At 52.2% G+C, this 20,618-nt stretch overlaps 1 protein-coding gene and 1 long non-coding RNA gene across 2 annotated transcripts in view; one reads left to right on the top strand and one right to left on the bottom strand.

Moving 5' to 3' along the window:
• Positions 1–13,356, top strand: part of LOC133350548 (transitional endoplasmic reticulum ATPase) — a 71,484-nt gene extending 58,128 nt beyond the window's left edge. The window contains exons 16-18 of the mRNA XM_061564990.1: positions 5,464–5,622; positions 7,444–7,598; positions 11,246–13,356. Coding sequence (XP_061420974.1) covers positions 5,464–5,622; positions 7,444–7,598; positions 11,246–11,354 — 423 coding nt within the window. The 3' untranslated portion in view covers positions 11,355–13,356. The remainder of the gene's footprint in view (positions 1–5,463; positions 5,623–7,443; positions 7,599–11,245) is intronic.
• A 2,494-nt stretch (positions 13,357–15,850) lies between these two features.
• Positions 15,851–20,618, bottom strand: part of LOC133350912 (uncharacterized) — a 9,202-nt gene continuing 4,434 nt past the window's right edge. The window contains exons 2-3 of the long non-coding RNA XR_009756121.1: positions 16,705–16,940; positions 15,851–15,989 (exon numbers count right to left, since the gene is read on the bottom strand). This is a non-coding gene — a long non-coding RNA (uncharacterized LOC133350912). The remainder of the gene's footprint in view (positions 15,990–16,704; positions 16,941–20,618) is intronic.

Genomic DNA, 20,618 nt, shown 5'->3' with positions numbered 1-20,618 from the left:
TGATACCAAACCTCCTGGTCTGCGAAGTTGGCAGTATACATCAGTACAGCAAGTAGATTGTTCCCCGTACACGTGCTTCGGTTTTCTTCCTCCGTCTACGGCAACATTTTCTGCCCGCCCCCCCCCCCCCCCCCGAAACGGTCATTCCGGCGTCCGCCAAAAGTCCCGACGTAGGAGAGCCCTCCTCAAAACGACGCTTGAGACTCGGCGAGGCTCTTCCAGGGAAGTTACTCTGTTGTTGCCTGGCATTCTCATCGGTCACGCGGACAGCCGCGTGACGTGATATCGACGCACTTGTCTCACCGTGGATCTCGGCCCCCTCTCGCGACGTCTCCCGCCCCTCTCCCCCTGCCGTGCTCTCTTCCTCCTTTGCTTCCTGAGAGGAAAAGAGGGCTCCATTTTTAAATGTGCTTAATGGCTTCGATTAGGAGATATGCAAAAGGACGGCTTCCGCCTCGGAGACTAAATATAGGCGTGAGGCCGCCGTGAAGTGCCGAGCCGTTGTTTTCCCGTTCCGCGTGCGCCGCCGTCCCGCGCCGCCGTCCCGCAATGCCGTTCCTGCTTGGGGCACTCGATTTCGCCCCCCCCCCCCCTGCCAAGAGCACAGCCCAGACATCGGCGAGGGCGGAGGGCGTTGTTGCTCGTCGTCGTTATTCACGGCGGTAAGCTGCCACCGGTGGTTGTTGTAGTGGTTAGCAGCACGCCCGACCGTCGATCCGGCGGTCGACGGTTCGATTGGATTTCCTGGCGCGGCAGTTTGAGACGATCGCGAACGTTTCATGAATCCCCCCAGCCCTGCACGGCCTCTGTCTACCCAGCCATATATGTGTGTTGGAACTTACCTCTTCCAAGACATCTGGCCAACATAGCAGGGTAGGTCAAATACTTCCTTGAGGGCATCTCTCGAGCTCCCCCTTGTAATTGCAGGGCTGCTCCTTTACCTTTAAAATTTGTATCTCTTTGTCAATACACCGCTGGACAAATGCTTCCTTATTTTGGCTTAGTCGTGGCGGTTGTTTGACTGACCAACTCGGTGAAGTACGGTGTGGGTTAAAGGAATGGGAATTGCCCAGGTTCATTTCAGATATCACTCCACTGATGATCGCCATGGCTGGGGATTGATCTGGGGTCGCCAGGTTCATCGCGCAATGTGCTAACCTTGTTCCATTGCTGTGTGTGTGTGCACCTCGTATCTGGCGATGCCACTGCATTCGCCGTCAGCCGCCTCCCGTCTCGCCTCCGCCAAATCAACCTTTAGGACCATCAATAATATATTTATTTGTCAAGACTCACACCGCTCTACCCCCACCACCCCACCGCCGGAAAAACAAATGCCACTCGCCGCACTTTGCTCGTTGACGCGCGGTTGTTTTAAGAGGTTGGAAGATCCGTAGCCCCGTTCACCGCTGTGAAGATTTGACCTTGATGCTGATTGCAAAGTCCTCGGCTGTGGCAGCGCGATCAATATCCATTAACGTGTTCGGGCCCGAATCGCCAGTTTGTTGTGATGGTTGGGATTTCGGGTGGAGAGAGATGACCCGGCAATGACGCTTATTGACACGAGGAAATGGCAAGGGAAATTGAATTGATACATTTAAAAACAATAATACATAATTGGCGGTGAGGGGTTTTAATCTCCTCTAACCTACAGTCGTCGTCCTCCTCGCCTTGCTCAGGAATAACAATAAGAGCATATGGATGTAGAACGGGGTGGGATGGAGAAGCAGTTTTTACGTGGCCCCATTTTTGTCCGGCAACGCTTTGGCGGTGCGCCCGTCCTCGCGATTGGAGGGAGTTGCGAGCCTGTGTCCCGCTTAGTGTCGTCCCTGTCCCATATATTATGGGATATCATCATCTTCATATGGATAGAATGGTTTCTGCAAGAGGGAATGTGGATTTGATGTGGCATTTCCACGGTTGGCTCAAGGCCCAGAGTGGGGATCAGCATTCTCTGTCCCCCCCCCCCCCCCATTGCCTTTGTGGGCAAGGAGACGCTCGCAGGGCTGTGAGTCGCGTCTTGGCGGAGGGGACATTTAATCCCGGCGGATCGCCGCTCCGTCTTAGCCGCAGCTAATGGAGAAACTCTTGGAGCAAGCTCTTTGGCAGGATTATACTGCTCATTTTCTGGCATGGTTTTTTTGATATAAACTTTTTGTATTCCACATCCTCCCTCACATCATACGTTGATGAGAATAGATCAACATTATGACCTTTTGGGCGGCAGTTCCAAGGGCATCGACGGTATGAGGCACGTCAGATTTATCAGAGCAGGAGAGGGGAGAGGGGTAGGGGTCTAGGGAGGTGGGGGGTTGCAGGGGGGTTTTAGCCGGTTGTTACCTTTCTGGGTTCAGGTGTGTAAGACTGGTCTAAGGTTCAGGTGTGTCAGACTGGTCTAAGGTTCAGGTGTGTAAGACTGGTCTAAGGTTCAGGTGTCTAAGACTGGTCTAAGGTTCAGGTCTGTTAGACTGGTCTAAGGTTCAGGTGTGTAAGACTGGTCTAAGGTTCAGGTGTGTAAGACTGGTCTAAGGCTCAGGTATGTAAGACTGGTCTAAGGTTCAGGTGTGTCAGACTGGTCTAAGGTTCAGGTGTGTAAGATTGGTCTAAGGTTCAGGTGTGTAAGACTGGTCTAAGGTTCAGGTGTGTCAGACTGGTCTAAGGTTCATGTGTGTAAGACTGGTCTAAGGTTCAGGTGTGTAAGACCGGTCTAAGCTTTGGGGATGGACCCCATGTTCATGTCTTCTTCCTTGTCTCTAAGCTTAGCTCAAATGCTCCAGGGCTGTGATTGGGCCTCATGAATTCAGCCGTTGAGTATGAGAGTGGGGGGAGAGAGGGGTTAGTGATTCTTCCTCCATACTCAATATGGTTTTCCTGCATCCTCCAGCGTTTTGCCGGCGCCGTTTTTTTTATCTCAATGTTAATTTTCTCCGTCAGAAAGAATGGAGGCTAGCTGTCGCTGTGACGTGTTGTCCGTGTTCTGCTTCATCGCTCTGGTACGCTATTTCCGTTTCCAGAGCGAGGAACGACAGGAATTTTGAGAACCTGTGCGGCCGACGAGTTTTGTTTCCCCCCGATACAATCTTGAGACGCTGGAAACCCGCTACGGCGTCGACATGCGGTAACCTTGGGATTGGAAGGTTGCATAGCCCCACACGAGCCATGGAAAGCGTTTCCAAATTCACCCAAAATTGAATCATTTCTCAGCATTTGTATTGGCCGACTCGGTGGTTAAGTTGTATTGCATTTAATAAAGGGGAGTTTCAAGCTGAGAGCCTGCATGCACGCACACACGGACGTACAGCACCCACACGGACGCGACACGCATACGTGCACAGAGATGCAGCATCCATGGCACACACGCACACACACAATAGCACAAAAACACTTAGACAAAGATCCCCTGTGTAGCCTTTCCAGACTGTTGGGGAAAGTGCTGTTAGCGAGTAGCACCTATGAAGGCCGGCACGATACGCGAGGGGGTGGGTAGCCAACACCACGCCTGGCCGCCTTTGTCTCCCCAGTGGTGATGTTTACACACCTCACCAGGTACTCATTTGAGGTTGATTCCCAGAACCGGTTCAGATAATTTTCACTGGCGTTTGGGAATCGAACTCTGGTCGCTGGGTTCGTAACGCAGCATGCTAACCGCTGCACTGCCGCTCCCCATGCACACACACACATGCATAAACGCATGCATGTACATGAAGACAAAGATCTCCCCCATATAGCATTAACAGACTGTTGGGGTAAGCACTGTTAGCGAGCACCTTAGAAGGCCGGCACAGCACACGAGCAGGTGAGTGGCCGTAACACCACGCCCTCCTCAGTACCGATATTTACACACCACACCAGGTACTCCTTTGAGGCTGAGTTAACCCAGGGGAGACCCAGGACTGGTTCAGATATTCGTATTACAGTGTGCTAAACACTGCCCCCCCACTGCTCCCCACAGACACCCCCACATAGACGCTGAAAACAAGATCACCACACACACAATCCACACAGACACCACACACATACGCATACTCCATACATAGCCAAGCGCACAACACACACACGCACCAAACATATGTACAAACACGCATTATATACGCATAAGAAGCATGCACACACAGGCAGGCACACAAACTTAACGCACGCCCTGCACGCAAGCAGACACAGATGCATCATTACACAATGCGCACGCGGTAGCACTAATTAGCGAGATACTTCGAGGCGGAACTTGAAAATAGCTTTGAAAGGAAAAACGCAACTCGAGAAATAAATTAGAAGTGGTAGATACCAAGGCTCTGTGAAGCATTGCTAATGAGACAAAAATACTTTAGAGCTATTTTCAGACAATGTCAAATAATATAACTTAACTAATGTACACTTTTTAGTCAGCTTCTCCCTGCACTTAGGCAGCAGCCATGCTCCGTCTACTGCTGGATTGGGGGTAACACCAGTGTAAGCGCAGGCCGTCTTTCGCTCCTTTCATTCTGTCCTCCCGTATTTCTTCAACTCTTGTTTAGCCAGCCACTTAGTTGCTTTTTCACCAGTCAGTTTTGGGAAAGGCTGCAAGGCTTTATTGTCTGCTCGGCTTTATTGTCTGCTCCGCTTTCACCATTCATAAAGCAAACAAGATGGCCGCCTAATGTTTTTTGTGTGGGAAAATTGCGTGGATGTATCTGGTTAGATGTAATTTGTAGGTTTCCAGTTGACTTGTTTGGTCATAATTGCTGTTTAACTGAATAAAACTAAGTTTTGCAGAAGCTATGGGATGGTTAAAAAGTTAATGTTAATAAAAAATATCCTAATTCCTTAATTTTATAAATGATTCCAATTAATGTATCTTAGTTGTGACGTTGGCTCGTGTTGGTCCACACAAATGGTCCCACTCTGAATAATGTTTAAAGTCTAAATCTGTTTCTGGTTGATTAATATGTAATTAATAACTTGCATCACTTTGTCAATCCACTGCTGGATGAAGGCTTGTCCGTGCCATGTTAGGCATGGAGTTGTCTGGCCATGCTTTACCAGACGAGTCATTGCTGGTCAGAGAATGGGGAAGGGGTGGGGGGGCAGAATCGGATGTTATTCGCCGCTGATCAGCCTTGACTGAGAATCGATTGAGCTCGCTAACCACTGTGAGGGAAAAGACAAATTATGGTAAAATATTCACTTGACCAAACATTCCAATGCTTCACCCTCCTGATAAATAATTGTGTGAACGGAGAAGCTTTCCTGGCTATATTATCGACATCTATATTATTAAATCCATTATTATATTGAAGCCTTCATTCATAAATCCATGCGGTGAGTAGACTTTCAGAGCAGAGTGCCACAAACGCACACGTGTAACCGTGCATCGGGTGCCGCACGAGGTCTGTATGCCGCGTAACTCTAGACGGTCCGTCCGTCTCCAGTGGAGCTTACCAGGTCGCTCACCGCCATCCCCCCCTCCCCTGCGTGTTCCCTCCCTTACAGGACGTGGACCTCGAGTACTTGGCCAAGACCACCAATGGCTTCTCGGGCGCCGACCTCACGGAGATCTGCCAGCGCGCCTGCAAGCTGGCGATCCGCGAGAGCATCGAGTCAGAGATCCGGCGTGAGCGCGAACGCCAGAGCAACCCGGACGGTGCCATGGTCAGTGATCAGACTGTTGGGGCAAGTGTGGTTAGCGAGCACTTATGAAGGCCGGCACTGCACACGATGGGGTGGTGTGGCCAGCACCAAGCCTTTGTATCCTTAGTAGCGATGTTTACACATCGCACCAGGTACTCGGGTTCAGATATTCGTCACAGGTGTTGACAGCGAGAATCGAACTCGTGTCACCGGGGTTTGTCGCGCAGTGCGCTAACTGCTCCACTCCCCAGTGCACACATACACACACACACTCGCGCGCATATCTCTTGTTCCACGTGCATATCCGAGCTGTGCTGGGGCTGTACCGAGTCGGCGTGGGGTCAGGAAGCACAACTTGCTTTTCCACTACGTTCAGCTGCTTGTCTAGCGCCCAACCATCACCAAATCACGTACTCCTTTCCAAGTCCATACGTGACTGAGGTCCATTGGTGCTTGGTTCCTCCTGAAGAAAGCCAGTTGTGACTGACATTGTTGAGACTTTCCTCTTAATGACCGTAAGCTTATTATTTAATATAAATATATCCGTACCACTATAGTGTTTCCGAATTTCGGTAGTTGGTACCCTTACCTCCTCTGCCTCATGCACGTTTGTGAGTGACGGTGTCGAGGGCCAAACGAGTAAGGCTGCGATTCTGTCACGGTCATCTTTAGTCAAAATCATGGCCGAAGATCGGGGGAATTTTTTGTCACCGAGTAAGGTGGGGCGGTATTCCCCATTAACCTGCTAAATGGTATTTTTGAGAAGCTATAAAAGAGCGCCTTAGGCTGTTTCTATATCCATACCCAAGATGACACGGTGTCTGTGACCACGGTGACGAACTCGGAGCCTTACCGTTTAAATGTCTCGAGCAGATTTTGAGGATGCACCGCCCATCACCACCAGCAGGAGACACTGTGACCCACAAGGTGCAGAGCAGAGACAACATGGTGGCAGAGTCATCCGGGCCAGTTTGACAAGATGGCCGCCCTCCATTGAGTGGCTAAAGTCCCTTCTTTAGGGTTGCCACCTCTTCCTCTGCATACCAAACGTGACCATATTTCTCAGTCGGCCTAGGTCTGTGTCAAAACTGTGCAGTCTCGTAATAAAGTTAAACACAGTACCAGTACCAGATGTCGGTACAAATTAAGTGCTGCCACCCGAACACAGATGCCAATGATCGCCCGGTTTGTGCCTTCCATGATACACAAGTGTGGGAGCTGGTACTCGACGATCTGTATGCTGCACATTTGTTATTGTGGGCCATATTCAGATGGTGGTTTTCCAGCATTCCTCAACTTAAGTTGCATAAAATTCAACACGTTCGTCAATAACGCTGCCCTAAAATTATATCATAGACCACATATGTGCTCCGAAGATGGGCTAAGAAGGGCTATTACCCCAAACGTCGCCTATTATAAACTTTGACTGTTTAAGACTGTTTTTGATGGACACGTTCCATTGTCACCACTGCCAACACAGCAGCAGCATTTAAAAATATTTCAAATTCAAGCGTGTGCAAGCTTTCATGCCTGTATGATCGAAAGCACAAATTTTTCACATATCAACTGTGCCCTTTAGCCCCATATACTATCATTACATTTTGTAGTGATGCGGTGTGCTGCCTAGCTAGTGTGGTGATGGTGTGCTGCCTAGCGTGGTGACGATGGTACTGCCTTGTCTGGTGGCGCACTGCCTTGTGATGTGCTGCTCGCTTGGTGGCGACTTGATTGCTGGGTGAGGTGCTCGTCCCGTGATGTGCGGTGGTGGTGGTGACGGCGACGTGATCACGATGACGATACGCCGCTCTGCGTGGGCCGTGCCGTTCCGCTTTGTCACCGCAGGACGTGGAAGACGAAGACGCGGTGCCCGAGATCCGCCGCGACCACTTTGAAGAGGCCATGCGCTTCGCCCGACGCTCCGTCAGCGACAACGACATCCGCAAATACGAGATGTTCGCTCAGACGCTGCAGCAGAGCCGCGGCTTTGGCAGCTTCCGGTGAGAGACCGTCCGTCTGACTGTCCAACGGGCACTCCCCTGACACATCATCGCACGTTGACATTTGCGGAGTGCGAGGCGCTGTCCATGGTGATGCAAAAGTCGGAGGGGGGAGGGGGGGCCCAGGTTCACGTTGCTTGTTCGCTACGGAGACATCGGCAACACATTAACTAAAAATCGGTGTAGCCGGCACGCCTGTTTAACCGAACGTTGACGTACTCGTCATACGTTGGTCACCGACGTGATCCGATTCATCGGTTCCTAAACCGGGGCGATCTGTACCCTGTGACCAACCAGAATATCAACTTGCCACTTTCCAATTGTGAGTTCGAGGGCTCTAACCACACAGCAGCGCACCCACCTTAGATTGTATACATTCTGCAGATGCTTTAAATAATAACGCCCATTTATTCAGCAAAGTCACTGAGCCTCGAGCCTTGCCACGCATCACCAGTTCCCTTGTTAACGAGCGTATTGCTCATGGGAAGAAAACTGGAGTGCCTTGAGCGAAAGCACTCAAAATCTGTACAGGCAGGTCAAGAAACCCTCTTGCTGTACTGCAATCTGGCCACCTTGTGGTTCGGCTGGTTTAGAATTCCACAACAATATAATTATTCTCGTACGATACACCAACCCCCCCACTCAATTGCGTGGCAGTCTTCTCTTTTTGATTGGTCTGAGCCAGTAGTGGAAATTCCATATTCCTATGATCGGGGGGGACCAGTGGCTCAACTCGACACGCAAACTGGCGCCGTCGAAACGGAAGTCGGCGCTCCACTTAGACGCGTCCCTAAGTGCGGCTCGTTGAAGGACACGGGAGCAGCGGTATAAAACCTCTATTATGGATAAATGTTTCTGTGCTCGCCGCACAATTACGGCGGCGCCTACTTCGTATTGCTCGTGACGAGCGCGCTGGCGCTCGCTGGCTTCTCTCACTCGTTCGTCTGCTTTTATTCAAGCTTCCTAATTTGGTGCTTTGTGTGTGTGTTCTCGCGCTCTAATTGGCAACGGGCGTGCGAAAGTCTGAAACGTAAATTAGGCCAACGCGAACTGCAAGGAAACTCGCCATGAGGCCCTTTGTGCTTCTGATGGTGATTTGTGTGGTTAAGGAAAGTATGCTGCTGCTAGGAAGGGAAAAGCACTGTAAACAAACTTTGTTATGTTGGCAAAAAAAAGTAATAACACGTGTGAAATTCTGTCCTTGCACAGATTAAGTTGGCCTGTGACCAATTTGCCTGCCATGCACCACCAAATCTCTTAATGACATCTCAGAAGCTCAGCAGGTTTGAGGCTTGGACAGTGCTTGCATAGGCAACCACCATGTGGTTAAGCAGGCTTTTACAGGCTGCTTTGGTACTACGTTGTGGGCATCTGCGAACATTGCAGCAATATCTAAGCTCACCAATCAACACTGACAAGTATGCTGAAGTATGGTAAAATTAACCCAAGCAGGACAGATAGATACACTGACATAACGAATTAACACTGTAAACCGTAGTTGGAAAGTGTGAAAAAATATTCGACTCGCTTGAGGACTTCCTCGGCATAGAAGATGATTGTCGTATATTGAGGTTGTAATTACTCCAACCTTTCCACGTACTCCAAATGCCGCCACTTGAAGCTGCTTTTCTCACATATCACGTTAACGTCCGCTGCGTCTGAAGTATGTGTGTATGCCACGGTGGCGAGACGTTAACTACCTCGCCTGGTATACAGGAGATCGGGGATTCGATCCTGACCCTGACTCCTGTATATTTGGAGTTTGCATGTCTCTCCCCGTGGTCGCATAGGTTTTGCCCTCCATGTTTAGAAACATGCGTTTAGAGTATTTGGCTGCTATATATTTCCACATGATGAGCCACTTCGTTGAACTATCATTTGTATCCAGGTCACTTCTGTAAAAGAGCCACGTAGCTCAGTGGGCCTTACCTGGTAAAATAAAAATAGTAAATATTTGCGTGTGTTTTTGTGTTTCCCGTTCACGACCAATAACAGGCGACATTTAACTGGGCCTTCCTTATGTCGGTTCCGCCTTAAATCACTTACTGGTGCAGTGTGTAAACATTAACACTGGGGAGACAGGCGGCCAGGAGTTAGCGGGAGGTGGGGATCTTTGTTTATTATGTTTGCGCGTCTCTCCGTGTGGAGGGCCGTGACTTAGTTGTTTGAAGCACTGCTCTACGATCCTGGCGAACAGACCGATTCCCTGCCATGGCTTGCATAATTGGCCGGCGGTATCTGAACTTACTCTGAGGCCTCCTCTCGGTCGACCCAGCCTGACACGAGTAACTTGTATAGCGTGTGTACATTAGCATTGAGGAATCAAAGGTGCCCGAGCGTGGCGGGATTGACCACATCCGTCTTCTGCAGCATGCTGTTCTTAATTGGTACTCGCCAACAGCACTTGCCCCAACAGTCTGTCGAAGGCTATACGGGGGAGCTTTGTTTTTGTGAGTGATTGGGTGAGTGTTTGAGTAGGTGAGTGAATGGGCTTATGGGTGAGTGCGTGAGTGGATGAGATGCTAGATCAGCCACGCTTCCGCGCATTCACTCTTTTGTTGCCGACTGCTGTTTGAAACTAAACTAAATGTTTTTTATTAGCTAAGCCCACTAAGCTATATAGAACTTTTTCAGAAGCGACCTGGTCACAAATGATAGCTCAATAAAGCAGGCGTGGGTTTTGGGATCAAACCCACAAACTCTTGTATGCCAGGTGAGGGAGTTAACATCTCACCACCGCAGAACCCTAATTCAGGCATCACCAGGTCTCCCGCCTGATTCTGTTGCTGTATGATGACACGGGGAAGGGAGGGGGGGTGTGCAAGTCCTTGGCTGCAGTTTCCACTGGTTCACGGAAACCGCCTCGGTAGCGTTTGCACACCGCGGAGGAGGGAGCTGGCGGCGTGCGCCCATAGTTTGTCAGCGAGCGCTTCCACGCATCCTCCACGTGCCGCCACGGCAATGCTGCGATCGAGGCGGCTCGAGGAAAGGTCCCTCCTGGCAGCCGCTGCCACAAAGTGCGCCTGTGTGTGAAACTTATTGTCGCCTTTTTATATTTTAGTTTTTTTCGCTGCCGATTTCTAATTGTGCCCTCGGCTTTGTCGTCACGGGAAGATGGCGGCGTTCCCCCTTCCTGTCGTCAGATGCGCATTTGCGTCATGCCGCGCGTGCCATTTGCTGTCAAATCCGTCACGTTTCGCCGCATGTGTCATCACCATCCAGCAGTGGATTGATCATGGCCGGTGAGGATTTATCAATCCGGCCAGGTGACGTAGATACTGCAGATGGAGCCCTCGACTCTCAATCATTGAGGTCCTTAACTCGGGCCCCATGAACCATCCGGGACCTATACAATGAATAGTCCAAGTCTTTAGAGGGGTGTCCTACGAGTGGTGGACTACACCGGCTCCCACCTTGGCGATGTGGAATATACGCCAATGGCGCCGGCGGAGGTGTGCGTTTCGGAGCCAATATTGTAATGGATGATTGCCGGCCCGTCGGCGAGATGCGTCGTAATCACGGTTCGTCCTCTCCCACCCACCCCTCGCCCACCACCCCCATCCCTCGCCTACCACCACCACCTCTCCCACTCACCCCTCGCCCACCACCACCACCCCCACCCCCCCCACCCCCTTTGTGCGTTGCAGGTTCCCGGGGGCATCTCAGGGTGGCACGGCCCCCAACCAGGGCCCCAGCGGGAGCGGTGGCAGCGGCAATCTGTACCACGAGGATGCGGACGATGACCTCTACGGCTAGGACTACAAACAACGCGTCCTACCCCCGGACCACAGGCAACCCCCACCGCCCCCACACAGCCCAGGGCTTTAGTCGCATCATCCACATGGAACTATGCACTCGTCCAGATCCCCCCCCCCCCCCCCTATTGTCAACTGCAGCACACGCTCCCATCCAGCTACACATTCCCGAGACTAACTGCCCTTAGCGGAGGGAGTGGCTCCCTCGGCCGTGCGTGTCTTGTCTTGCCCCCCCCTCTTCAACCCCACGGCTGTCGTTAACCCCCAATGCCGGTAACTGAATTCCTAGGGGTCGACGAGTCCGTCCCTCGCCCCGCCACCCAGTGCCAAGCGTTGAGACGGCGTGGCGGTGGCGTCTTCCCTTGTTCTTTCCTTGCGGACCAAAACACCGACATCAGCCGGGGACCGTGCTCGTGTTGCATGCACGCAGGGTTCCGTGGACACGCGCGCAGTGCACGCTGCGTGGAACTGAGGGTGGCCGAGGGCACTTGGCCCCTGACTCCTGAGGTGAAGCCAATTGTCACGTAATTGGTATCCGCTTTTCCCCGAATGTGTTCTATTAGATTGGCCATCCACATTGAAGATCAACAGCGCACATTACATTTGGACTGGTATAGGTAAAGATGTTGTATGCTGGGGCTGATACAGATGTAGTGGTGGTGGCGATTGTTGCCCAACGTTCTTGGCCGCCCCGTAACGCCGCTCTCTTTTGATTGGTTACAGACCACTCCCCCTGTCCCTCAAGTTCCAACGTCGTCTCGCTAATCCAGCTTCCCAGCGTGCACCGCGTGCCCGCCTACACACTTGGCACGCATCAGACGCGTCGCTTGAATTGACATCGCGGGATCCACCCCGGCAGTCGCCTACGAAATTAATAAAAATCCAGCGGCGCCCTTGACTAATGGATGCAACAGGCAGGGCATTGGTCCCATAATGACGGTTGGAAAGGTCAGAGCAGGGGGCTCTCCTTAGACCGTAATAACACTTCCCCTCCCCCACCCTCCCCCTCTGTAAAACGCTGTGCGCCGGTTCCATAGGTAAGATATCACTCATCCCTCGCTTCCCTCTCCCCCTCCCCGAGCAGTTGTCATTTCTCAGCCAAGGCATCACTCACGTTGGGCCCTGCAGCCCCCCCGGGGGGAGGGGGGGGGGGCGGCCTCACGCATCGCAGAGCGTCAGTGCCGTCACTTCTTCTCCCCGCTGACACTACACTGACACTGGGTCCCCGGGTTCGATCTGGCCACGGGATTTACTTTTGACAGCATCTTCATTTTCCGCGTAGAGTAGAAGTAGCAGCGTTCACTAGAGCGCATCGCCGCACTTTGTGTGGGTATGTTTATTTTTTAACAATGTTACTCGCCGTTCTCGCTCTTCTTTTGGGGCGGGGGGAGGGGTGGGGGACGCGCGCCGCAACCATTTATCGCTTGATGTATGTGATTCCTTGCAAGGGTTTAATTGGGGTTGGTCCTTCTTATGAGAGGTTGTTCGATTCAAGTTTTGCAATTTCATATTATTATTTGCCATGCGTGAGGTTCCTTCTTTAAATTGACCTGGTTGATTGCTCTTAGGCAAAAAAAAAGTCACTTTTGTAGGTCAATGGTAACTTGAAATTCTTGCGCTTTAACGAGTCTGGCAACGGGACGAACGTGGCACTCGGCAAAGCCTGAACTGTCGCAATCATCCGCACAGACACACGGGCGAGTGGGCGTCATTGTAGTCTCGCCCGCAGCCTCCCGTGTTTGTTAATTGCTCGCCCTTTCTGTGTATTGGGCGCACACTGTGGTTTGACAAAAAAATTTAAGTGACGGCGATTATTTCTATAAATGCTGTTCCAAGCACTGGGGTGGGGTGGGAGGCTACTGCTGTTTTTTGAAAGGACCAGCGAAGGAGAAGTCGGTTTGTGTGGTTGTTTTTTTGCGGTGGAAATCTTTTGTTGCATCTTCTGACCCAGAAGTAAACCACGTCTGCTGTGCCTCTGGTGAAAATAAAATAATGAATCCTCATTTTTCTCCTGTTGTCCTGATCAGACACTCATTAAACACTCACCACTGTTCCCCGCGTAACAAAAACTTTGCCTTAAAGGAGCACCTGCTGTTTTCTCCCATTTCATTGTCGTATTGCAACAAAGTTTGAAGTATTTTGCTTAGCAGCAGGGGTGGCCCTTTAAGCAATAAATGCAGATTAATGATGTGCCGTCGCATAAAACGCAAGTGCAGTATGAAATGATTTCCCTGGGGGTTTCGTGGCGAGGGGATTATATTTTCACCACACACATGACTTGTGTAAGGTTGCAAAGTCATTCATTTACATTAATTGCAATTATGTGATACCACGTGTTTAATGTTAGAGATCTGTTAAAGAACACAAGCATGCACACAGCCGGCGTTTGTAAAGGAAACCTGTTTGGCCAGTGCTGAATAGACAACCTATGGTGATGGCATGAGGCTGCAGAAATTATTATGCTGAACAGACGGCTGACATGTCTGAACCGAGTTCCTGAAGATGCTTCCAGCACTCTGAGTGAAACGTTGGACATTGTACAGAACAACACACAACCTACTCGGTCGTAATGTCCGTGTTATTACGGGTTCGAGAGATGGACTTTTCCCAAGCAACTCTGGAAAAATTTCTTCCTGCCTTTGAGTACAGGCGCATGCATAAAAGTAGAAATGTTGCATTAAGAATGTTGCAGGATGTAATCTGGGAGAGGTTTGTGAAGGGTGGGGGGCGCGTGCAGAATGTGGAAGGGCAGGTAACCGAGACGGCCATTGGAGTAGCACCCAGAGAATGCCGACCAGGGGGATAGACTTTAAGGCCAGATGGTGGGATATTGCGAGGGGCAGACCCTTCAGTGTTGGGTGTCAACTGTTCAGCAGTTGCGGGATTCGGCAGAGAGGAGGCGGTGACGGTGGCCATGGTGACCTCTTGATTTTTATAAGTATTATTTCATCACGCGCTACTGCGCCTCAGCCCGCTTCAGTAGGACCTGGAATTAAACTAATTAACCGAGCGACGCAGATTTATAAGCGTACTCGATCATCGGATTCTCTACCGCAGTCATGGAGGGCATACACAAGCACTGCGCTGTGTTACGTGTGTCGCGGCTTTAGCGAGCTGATTGACTGGATCTTCGGATTTAATAGCCTTGCCCGGGAGCTGTGGTAACATGAGGCCACTTTCTCAGCATCAGTGGCTCGAAGCTCGGTATAAGGGCACTGATTTTCAAATCTCTTTGTGATTTTAAAAGGATTATTAAAATAACTTTTTGTTTCCGCCCCCCCCCCCCCCCCCCGTTTCACTTTTAATTTCATCCACATCGTGTTGTAAGTTATCACGTCGTGAGACGAACATCCATTCGGATCTCGAGCAGCGCAGGCCCCCGTGCGTGACAATGTGTCGTGAAAGTGGATATCGCAGAACAGCATCTGACGTTCCTTCGATTGACCTCTGATGCATTCAACAGAGGGCAGCTCTCTCCCACCAGCTCTCTTGTCACACAGTCATGGTCATTGCGGGGCAAACTGCTACGCATAAGCTTTAAGAGGTGGCATTTTTCTCAAGTTAAGTCCAGGTGTGGCATGGCCTAGCGGTAACAAATTGGCCGATTGTTGTAGAGGTTCAGTTCGATTCCAGGGACCGCCCTGGTTAATACTGCAGATGCAACAAACCATAAAATTGAAGCCATCTGCCTCATAGTAGACGTCACATTTCGTGACATCATTTGCAAGAGGAGGCCTTTGTGTGCTGGCATCATGATTCAGATTTGAAAAACAACAACTGCAATGACTAAATTGGGGTTAGACAAAGCAATCATTGTACCCCCCCCCCCCCACTGCGAAAACGTGACAGGAGTCTCCTGAAGAGTTGCAAGACTCGGTAAGACTTTGATGGGTGAAGCAAGATGAATAGTGAATCCTCTTAATGCTATGTTCTAAAAACTCTTCTGCCTGGCCCAGTCTCACCGACCAATTTGTACCGCTGCACTCCAGTAGTATCTTCATTACATACTGTACTGTTAAATATTACGTACTGTACTGTTAAATATTACATACTGTACTGTTAAATCACGTAACAATCCCCGGTGTATATTCAAGGCGAAGCAATCGGATTATGAATTGCTTAATTTTTTCGCAATTTGCATCGCAATCGACTCCTAATTTATTTATTTTTGGTCGGGTAATGATCTCATTCAATTTTATGTCATTAAGCGCCACCCCCCTTCCACCCGCACCTCGGATTAGCACGGTTGGCTGCGTACGGTGCGAAAGAAGTTCAAGGTACATAACTCGTCGCGCGTGTGACGGCGTTTAATAACGCGCCGATTGTAATTGTTCAGTTAAACCTGCAAGTTGCAGAACAAATGATTGCAACCTCAACATTTAGCAATTTGGAGGACTCTCCTTCAGGGTATGGGTCAGCTGTACGCTGGCGAACATTTCATCTTTGCAGTGGAAACGGAGCCGCTGAAGAAACAGCGCCGAGGGCCACGCGACTGGACGCGTGGCGAGCGGGGAGCTCGGCACCAGCGCCGCGGGCGCCACGACGGACATCGACGGCGTTTCGGAACGCGCGACCGCCGGCGCCGAGAAGGACGACGACCCCCGCTCCCAGCTGCTTGGGGACGCTCGCCATTCGCCTTCAAGCGGCAGTCGGCAGCAAAGGAGGGGGGGTGGGGGTGAACGCGCTGATCGGAATCCACAGTCAGAATATACTGCAGCAGGAATCCGATGAGCGACAAAGCTCTTTTTCACAGATGTCCAAGTCGGGGCGGGTCGAAAGTGTTGCAACAAACAATCCACAAACACGAAAGGAGTGCAAAGTATAGGACAGGTAAATAAATCACTTAAAATATACAAATGAAACTTAAACTTTTTATATTTAATATTACCAGGTAAAGCCCCCACTGAGCACATAAGCGACCTGGCTACAAATGATAGCTCAGAAAAGCGGTTTATCTTGTGGACTTTATAGCAGCCAAATAATGTACATGTTTCTGAATACATCCCATCCACTCACACCCATTCACTCACCTACCCACACGCCCAATCACTCACAAAGACAAAGATCCCCCATTGCAGCCTTCGACAGACTTGGGGCAAGTGCTGTTAGCGAGCACCTATTAAGGCTGGCACGGCACACGAGGGATTGGGTGGCCAGAACAACTCCCGGCCGCCTTTGTCTCCCTAAGTGGCCATATTTACACACTGCACCAGGTACTCATTTGAGGCTGAGTCAACCTAGGGTGAGGCCCAGAACCGGTTCAGATAATCATCACGTGTTGGCCTTGAACGGGTATCAAACAACCACCCACCCACTCGCACGCGAACTTGGAACGGAAGTGGGCAGCTCACAAGTCAAGAGGTGGAGGTGGGGCTCCTCCAGTGGCACTGACGCACGTGTGGACTTGCTGTGAGGAGACAGACCACGGAGCGCCTGTCGGGTCTGTCGGCTCCTGCAGAGCCGTGCACCATGCAGGACCTCGCCAGGGCTGCAGACCGGGCCACGTCACCATGAGGCCGATCATGGCGACATACGTCACTGTGGTTGCAGGACACGAGAAGAGGACACGAGAAGAGGGCATTCGGGTCTGTGGGGGGGGGGGGGGTTGAGCTTCTTCAGTGGGTGGGAACGTTCTGGAACTGTCATTGCACCACAGCAACCAACAAGCTAAACACGAGGACCATGCTCTGTTCTATGATTACACCACGTAACACAATTGTTGTTCCTGGGTAGTGTTATTTCATAATTGCTTATGCCTAAAAAGTATAGAAAATGGCTATTATTCCCCACAAACTTTGCTTTAGTGACTAGGACAGTGATATTTAGAAATGTACCTATTTTCAATGAGAAAACGGGCGAATTTGTGTTTTTTCGTTCACAAAGTCAGCAAAAAACAACATACGAATCAAAACTAACATGTATTTATACTAAAGTAATACAAAAAATACGACCAAATATTTAGAAGTGAGTAGTTTTTTGAGATTTACGATTATACTGTAAATCACTTTCACGAATCGGCCCCAAATGTCGTTTCCCATCATGTTCTCGTTACACTGTCCTTCGTTAGCGGCCTTCAAAGTCCAGTACATCCTGGTGGAAGTGCTCGCTTTGCTCCTCCAAGTACGCTCCCATGTTCTTGAATTTATCAAGATCAGCATCAAGGATATGGACTTTGAGGGACATCCTACAGCCCATTGTGCCGTAGTTCTTAACAAGTCTCAACCAGCTCCCCATAGTTTTCGACCTTGTGATTGCCCAGGAAGCCACGAACCACTGCGACAAAGCTGTTCCAAGCCACTTTCTCCTTACTAGTGAGCTTTTTGGGGAATTCATTGCACTCCAGCATCTTCTTTATCTGTGGTCCGATGAAAACACCGGGGGTAGGGGCTGCCCCCTACCCCCAACTCGTAACCAAAGCTACGAGTTGGGGCCCCACTGACAACCACCATGAGATGACTTCAACGACAGAGTAAAAGGACAACCAACTTACGACACGTGGCGCCCCTACAGCGTGAAGTGTTCGAGGCCGTGAGCGGCACGAGTGGCGCTGTTCGGCTCTGTCACATCCCGGATGCGACTGTGCGAGACAAATCAAATATTGGGGCCTCACCTGAGCTGACAATGTCGTTACTGCGCCACGGCATTGCAGGGCTGCACCTTTACCCTTGCGTGAATCCCGGTGACAGTGTGGGGACGAGTGCGTGCAGTCTCATGGCAGGGCGGCTGCATTTGGAGGAATAATCTCCCGTGAGCCACACACAGAATCTCCCCAATTCAGTCCTCACACCATTTTAGCCACAAACATTGTCACCAACTGTGCATCATTTCGACAATGTCTGCGTGGGAGCTTCTACATATTTTTTCTACCAATTACAAACCTCCCCCAAATTTAATGAGGGTCACATTATTTTTTAAATGCTTTTTTTCAATCTTATTATTCTTTTTTTCCCCTCCCGTGGAATCCCTTGTGAAGTATCGGGGCGAACGCGCCGGCTAAGATTAATGTCCCCTTCAAAACAGCGCACGCTCCGCAAATTTGTCCGCTCGCCGGTTACATAAAGCACCTCGCACTAAGAGTAACTCTCGGCGCACGCTGATCAAGATTGAGAACGAACGGACAACACAACCTACGGTCATTTAACACACGACCCGTTCGCCACCAATGCGATTCACGATGACGTTCCCCACCCCCTCCCCCCCCGGGGGTGTAGATCGCGTCGATGTAAATGGGACGTGGACCCACACGGCAACAGCCGAGGCTGTGTCACGTGAGCAGAGCGTGCCAGTTCGGACTGTGCTGCAGCGCAGCCGAGTGTTGGAGCGTGAACCCGCAGCGTTAACACGGAGCACTCCGTCTCGCCGGTGATTACAGCCAGCTTCATCAGGCCATTACCAGGGATTATGAAGAGGCCGTGGTCTTAATAGGGTATGGCGATGTCATTACTGTGCACCGACAGGCGAGAAGGACCCAGGCAGAGGAGGGGGGGGGGGGGGTGTCAATGACTTAATGGAAATAAAAATGTATTATGTTGATATGAAATTATTTATACCTGTTACTGGTTAGGTTACTCCGATTGTCAACGTCGTGAGGTTGCTCTCTAACACACAACCGGTGTGCTGAGGTCGTAGCAAACTGGCACGCGTTTGTTCAGGTGACAAACCTCGCTAATTGTCTGTGTCGGGTGGAGGTGGGTGTACGACACATTCACATTTACGCGACCCCGAACCCACGAGACGTTTTCTCGTGGACAACCTGCCTTGCTGCATGGAACTGTCCACAGCGGGGCAGCTCGCGATTCGTTCTGCTCGAGGCCCAGGGAACGCGCGGTGGGGGTGGTGGGGGTGGTGGTGGTGGTGGTGGTGGGGGTGGTGGTGGTGGGGGTGGGGGTGGTGGTGGTGGTGGGGGTGGTGGAGGTGGTGGTGGTGGTGGGTGGAGGTGGTGGTGGTGGTGGGGTGGTGGAGGTGGTGGGGGTGGTGGGGTGGTGGGGGTGGTGGTGGTGGTGGTGGGGGTGGTGGTGGTGGGGGTGGTGGGGGTGGTGGTGGGGGTGGTGGGGGTGGTGGTGGTGGGGGTGGTGGTGGGGGTGGTGGGGGTGGTGGTGGAGGTGGTGGTGGTGGTGGTGGTGGGGGTGTGGTGGGGGTGGTGGGGGTGGTGGAGGTGGTGGTGGGGGTGGTGGAGGTGGGGGTGGTGGTGGTGGAGGTGATGGTGGTGGTGGGGGTGGTGGTGGTGGTGGTGGTGGGGGTGGTGGTGGTGGGGGTGGTGGTGGTGGTGGGGGTGGTGGGTGGTGGTGGTGGTGGGGTGGTGGGGTGGTGGTGGGGGTGGTGGTGGTGGTGGGGTGGTGGTGGGGTGGTGGGTGGTGGGGGTGGTGGGTGGGTGGTGGGGTGGTGAGGTGGTGGTGGTGGGGGTGGTGGGGGTGGGTGGTGGTGGGGTGGTGGGGGTGGTGGAGGTGGGGTGGTGGGGTGGTGGTGGTGGGGTGGGTGGTGGGTGGTGGGGGTGGTGGGTGGTGGGGTGGTGGGGGTGGTGGGTGGGTGGTGGGGGGGGGGTGGTGGTGGTGGGGGTGGTGGGGGTGGTGGGGGTGGTGGAGGGGGTGGAGGTGGTGGTGGTGGTGGGGGTGGTGGGGGGTGGTGGAGGTGGTGGTGGGTGGTGGGGGTGGTGGGGGTGGTGGGGGTGGGGGTGGTGGGGGTGGTGGTGGTGATGGTGGTGGGGGTGTGGTGGTGGAGGTGGTGGTGGTGGGGTGGTGGTGGTGGTGTGGGGGTGGTGGTGGTGGTGGTGGGGGTGGTGGAGGTGGTGGTGGTGGTGGTGGGTGGGGGTGGTGGTGAGGGTGGTGGTGGTGGTGGTGGTGGTGGTGGGGGTGGTGGTGGGGGTGGTGGTGGTGGTGGGGGTGGTGGTGGGGGTGGTGGGGGTGGTGGAGGTGGTGGTGGGGGTGGGTGGAGGTGGGGGTGGGGGTGGTGGTGGTGGAGGTGGTGGTGGGTGGTGGGGGTGGGTGGTGTGGTGGTGGTGGTGGGGGTGGTGTGTGGCTGCGGTGGTGGTGGGGGTGGTGGTGGGGTGGTGGTGGTGGTGGGGTGGTGGTGGGGTGGTGGTGGTGGTGGTGGGGTGGTGGTGGTGGTGGTGGTGGTGGTGGTGGTGGTGGTGGGGGTGGTGGTGGGGTGGTGGTGGTGGGGGGGTGGTGGTGGGGGTGGTGGAGGTGGTGGTGGGGGTGGTGGAGGTGGGGGTGGTGGTGGTGGAGGTGATGGTGGTGGTGGGGGTGGTGGTGGTGGTGGGGGTGGT

The sequence above is a fragment of the Lethenteron reissneri genome, chromosome 4, assembly GCF_015708825.2.
Source record: "Lethenteron reissneri isolate LAM-NWPU_2019-01 chromosome 4, ASM1570882v1, whole genome shotgun sequence".
Lineage (NCBI taxonomy): Eukaryota > Metazoa > Chordata > Hyperoartia > Petromyzontiformes > Petromyzontidae > Lethenteron > Lethenteron reissneri.
The sequence above is the reverse complement of the archived record's forward strand: the minus strand, read 5'-3'. Positions and strand labels throughout refer to the sequence as shown.